The 396-nt window shown below is 66.9% G+C and overlaps 1 protein-coding gene across 1 annotated transcript in view; it reads right to left on the bottom strand.

Annotated features, from left to right (window-relative positions):
- The window catches only part of LOC104498615 (serine/threonine-protein kinase/endoribonuclease IRE1-like), a gene marked incomplete at both ends in the record, with an annotated part of 7,224 nt that overhangs the window by 5,857 nt on the left and 971 nt on the right, over positions 1-396 (bottom strand). Inside the window, one exon of the mRNA XM_010142016.1 lies at positions 14-86. Within this exon, the coding sequence (XP_010140318.1) occupies positions 14-86 (73 nt within the window). The remainder of the gene's footprint in view (positions 1-13; positions 87-396) is intronic.

Below are 396 nucleotides of genomic sequence, written 5' to 3'. Positions count from 1 at the left end.
AGGCACGGCGTGCCGGTGTAGAGCACGCCGTCCGAGCTGCGGCACGGCGAGGACTGGACCAGCTCCGGGATGGTGAACGGGAGCTTCTGCAACACAGACGGGGCAGCGTGGATGGGGGGCTGGAGAAATGCCTCCCCCAGCAGCACCTTCCTGCCTTCGGGAGCAGGGTGGGAAGGAGAGGACCCTGGGGCAGTCCCCTCCTCCTGGCCTGCCTCCACTGCTCAACCCCAGAGTGATGGGAGAGAAAAGGGTCCCGGCTGTGTTTGCCTCACACCCACTCCACATCCTCTGGGTGCCAAGGACAACCCGAGCCTCCAGAGGCCCTGCTTCGCCCTGTCAAGCAGGACCTGCTGATCCACCAGCCCAGTGAGCCCACAGGGTGCGGGGGGGCGGCTG

Source organism: Buceros rhinoceros, unplaced genomic scaffold (genome assembly GCF_000710305.1).
Source record: "Buceros rhinoceros silvestris isolate BGI_N320 unplaced genomic scaffold, ASM71030v1 scaffold21418, whole genome shotgun sequence".
NCBI classification, from domain to species: domain Eukaryota; kingdom Metazoa; phylum Chordata; class Aves; order Bucerotiformes; family Bucerotidae; genus Buceros; species Buceros rhinoceros.
This window is presented reverse-complemented; position numbering and strand designations above follow the sequence as displayed.